The sequence below is a fragment of the Hipposideros armiger genome, unplaced genomic scaffold (genome assembly GCF_001890085.2).
Source record: "Hipposideros armiger isolate ML-2016 unplaced genomic scaffold, ASM189008v1 scaffold_541, whole genome shotgun sequence".
NCBI lineage: Eukaryota > Metazoa > Chordata > Mammalia > Chiroptera > Hipposideridae > Hipposideros > Hipposideros armiger.
This window is the reverse complement of record NW_017731891.1, coordinates 1,106,782-1,109,687: the sequence shown is the minus strand read 5'-3', so window position 1 is coordinate 1,109,687 and position 2,906 is coordinate 1,106,782. Positions and strand designations below refer to the sequence as shown.

The 2,906-nt window shown below is 36.8% G+C and overlaps 1 protein-coding gene across 1 annotated transcript in view; it reads right to left on the bottom strand.

The window, feature by feature from the left end:
• VPS36 (vacuolar protein sorting 36 homolog) overlaps positions 1-2,906 on the bottom strand; it is a 40,608-nt gene that overhangs the window by 8,319 nt on the left and 29,383 nt on the right. The window contains 1 exon segment of the mRNA XM_019668893.1: positions 244-395. Within this exon segment, the coding sequence (XP_019524438.1) occupies positions 244-395 (152 nt within the window).

The following is a 2,906-nucleotide window of genomic DNA, read 5'->3' as shown; positions in this document are numbered from 1 at the left end:
AAAAAAAAAGAAAAACTTCATATCAGAAAGATTTACAAAGTTACAGATATCTAAAACGAAAACTGAAAACAATTTAGAAGGTTACTGACAAAAATCCATTAACAAGTACACTGAATTAATTTAATAATTTCTTGAAAGAAAGAATAACGTCATTTGAATAGTAACCACATCATAAAAGGAGTTATGCTCTTGTTAAGATTTCTGATGGCGTGGAAATAATTTAAGACAATTTAAAAAAACCACTGAGGTTTTGTTTTTACCTCTAAAGGTGTCTGCAGTATTCCAGCCAGCTGTTTGGCCAGCTGCATGTGGTACTGTGTGCCAGAGCCATAGGTTTCCCTGGTAACTGGGTTAGCTATTCCCATGCTCAGCAAATAGGATTTAAACCTGATGGTCTATAATAAGGAGAAAAATGCACAAAAAGAAAATTCAGAATTAGTCTCTTCACTCCAACATTTGAAACCCTTCCATTATAAATTCAATTCTACTCTTTTTCTAGTAGTTCCCTGCATAAATCTAATTAGTCCTCCTTCTATCTTGGTATCTCATACTCCATTTACCTCACAAGTTCGGTGTGAGAGGAGATTTAGAAAACTATGCTATATTTAATGTCAACCTAATGATACAACCGAAAACTTAAAAACATGGCTGTGACCAGATTGTAGACAAATTTAATGAAACCGATATCAAACATGGATATGTATAAGACTCCTTACATATTTCAGTATCTTTGTTTTCTACACTCCAAAAAAGTTACTGAAATATCCTTTAATCCTACTAGAATTAACAAAGTTTTTATGGCTAACTTTTTCTTTAGCACTTTAATATATCCTCAAGTCCTAAAAGAAAGAAAACACTACAATAAGAAAGCAAACGAGGGGCCGGCCGAGTGGAGCATTGGTTAAGAACTGGTTTGGGACGCCAGAGGGCGCCGGTTCGGGTCCCACATATGAGGGCCAGTGACACTGCCCTCNGCTTAACTCATGGGACTGGGCTGAGAGCTGGTGTGTGAGTCATTTGCATGGAGGTAACTGCTGACACCACAAAACGGTGTCTGCCTGCGAGGGCACAGAGAGTGCAGGGACAGAGCCTTGCAGGCGAAGGACATCTGGGTGTGAGGGAGCAATGGGAGTGGAAGGAGAGCCGCTGAGTCACAGCCACAGAAGCAGGGCAGCCTTCCCTCTGTACTGTCTGCAGGCACTCTGTATCCAGCCCAGTGAAGTCACTGAGTCAGGGCATCATGTACAGTCTTATTAATCACAATACAAACAGACTGTACAAGCTGAAAGGTATCAGGCAGTCTAACCCTTATCTTAAATGTAGGAAAACCGAGTCTGAGAGGTTAAGCAGGCCATTCAAGATCACTCGGCAAAGCCAGGATCAGAACCTACCTCATGGGATCCCAGAGCAGTGTGCTCTTCACTGCACCATACTTCTTCTCAAAATAGTTCTGATAGTCACAACCCTTCCTCACATTGTATCCACTGTAGGGGAATTTGTATAGAGAAAGTCTATATTTAATTAAAAAAGAAAAAGAATATCTAAATGTTCTGTGCTTACTTCCATTCCTCGGGCTCGGTTTACTAAACAGTACACCTCCGTGAGTGACATTATTCCCCCTCGTTCCTGTTAAAAGATGACATTTTTAAAAGTATTGTTATAACTTAGCACCAGTTAGCATTTCTTAGAAATCATAATCACAGTGAAATCAGAAATTATAAAATCTCTTTAGAAGCTTTTAAAAACACTACACAGGAGAACTCAAGTATCATAAGGTATTTCAAATTCAATATTTGGACTTTAAGGTCATTATTACTCTTTAAACATTTGCTAAACGAAAACAGGGGCTCTCCACCATGTTTCAAAAGTACATTTAAATGTTTTAAGTTATTCCAGCTAATAAATAAAGATGAAATTATAGAACTAATTAAGAATATCACCATTTTGCAAACCCTAATGAATTAATAATCTAGATAATAACTGTCGATGGCTGCTAACATCACAAAGACAATCAGACATTATGTACCTCCTGATAAAAATGCACAAAACCTCTATGAAATATTCTTGTCAGAAAAAAAAACAAACCTTCCAGATATAACGATCAGTTTGCAGGGAATACACAGGACAGAGAAGCATGTTAACATACAAGTCAACAAAATCTAGACTCTGAGACACTATGACACTAATCAGATAACTACTAGTTCCTGCAATAAATAAATTGTGTATGTGTCTGTGGGTGGGGGTGGGGGGGAATGGGAAAAGGTTGAAAACCCATGGAATTTTAAAAACCCAAAAACTCAAGAGACAAATCAACCAATTGCAATGGATCATGATTTGAACCAACCAACTATAAGAGAAAATGAAAACACTAACTAGATATTTGAGAATATTAAGAAATTATTTTTAACTTTTTAGGTGTCGAATGGAATTGTAATTACATTTAAAGACATCTTTATTATTATAGTTACATACTGAAATATTTACAGATAAAATGATGTGATGTCTGGGATTTGCTTTACAATAATTCTGTGTGGAGGTTGGCTTATAGAAAAAGCTAGATATGGGCACATAGGGATTCATTACACGATTCTACTTTGTCATATGTTTGAAATATTTCTTAATACAAGTGCTTTAATAAAAAAAATTTTGATTGCCTAAATAATGTTAGAGTTGAAGATGAATCTTATGAAATAATTAATAGTACATTTTAAGACTTATATGGAAACATATCTAAATATATAGAGATCATATATTTCCTTTTGAAAATAAGAGATAAAACTTTCGGGCCGGCCGAGTGGTGCGATGGTTAAGAACTGACTTGGGATGCCAGAGGGCCCCGGTTCGGATCCCACATATGAGGGCCAGTGACACTGCCCTCTACAGCTAAGATGCTGAACAACAGCTCA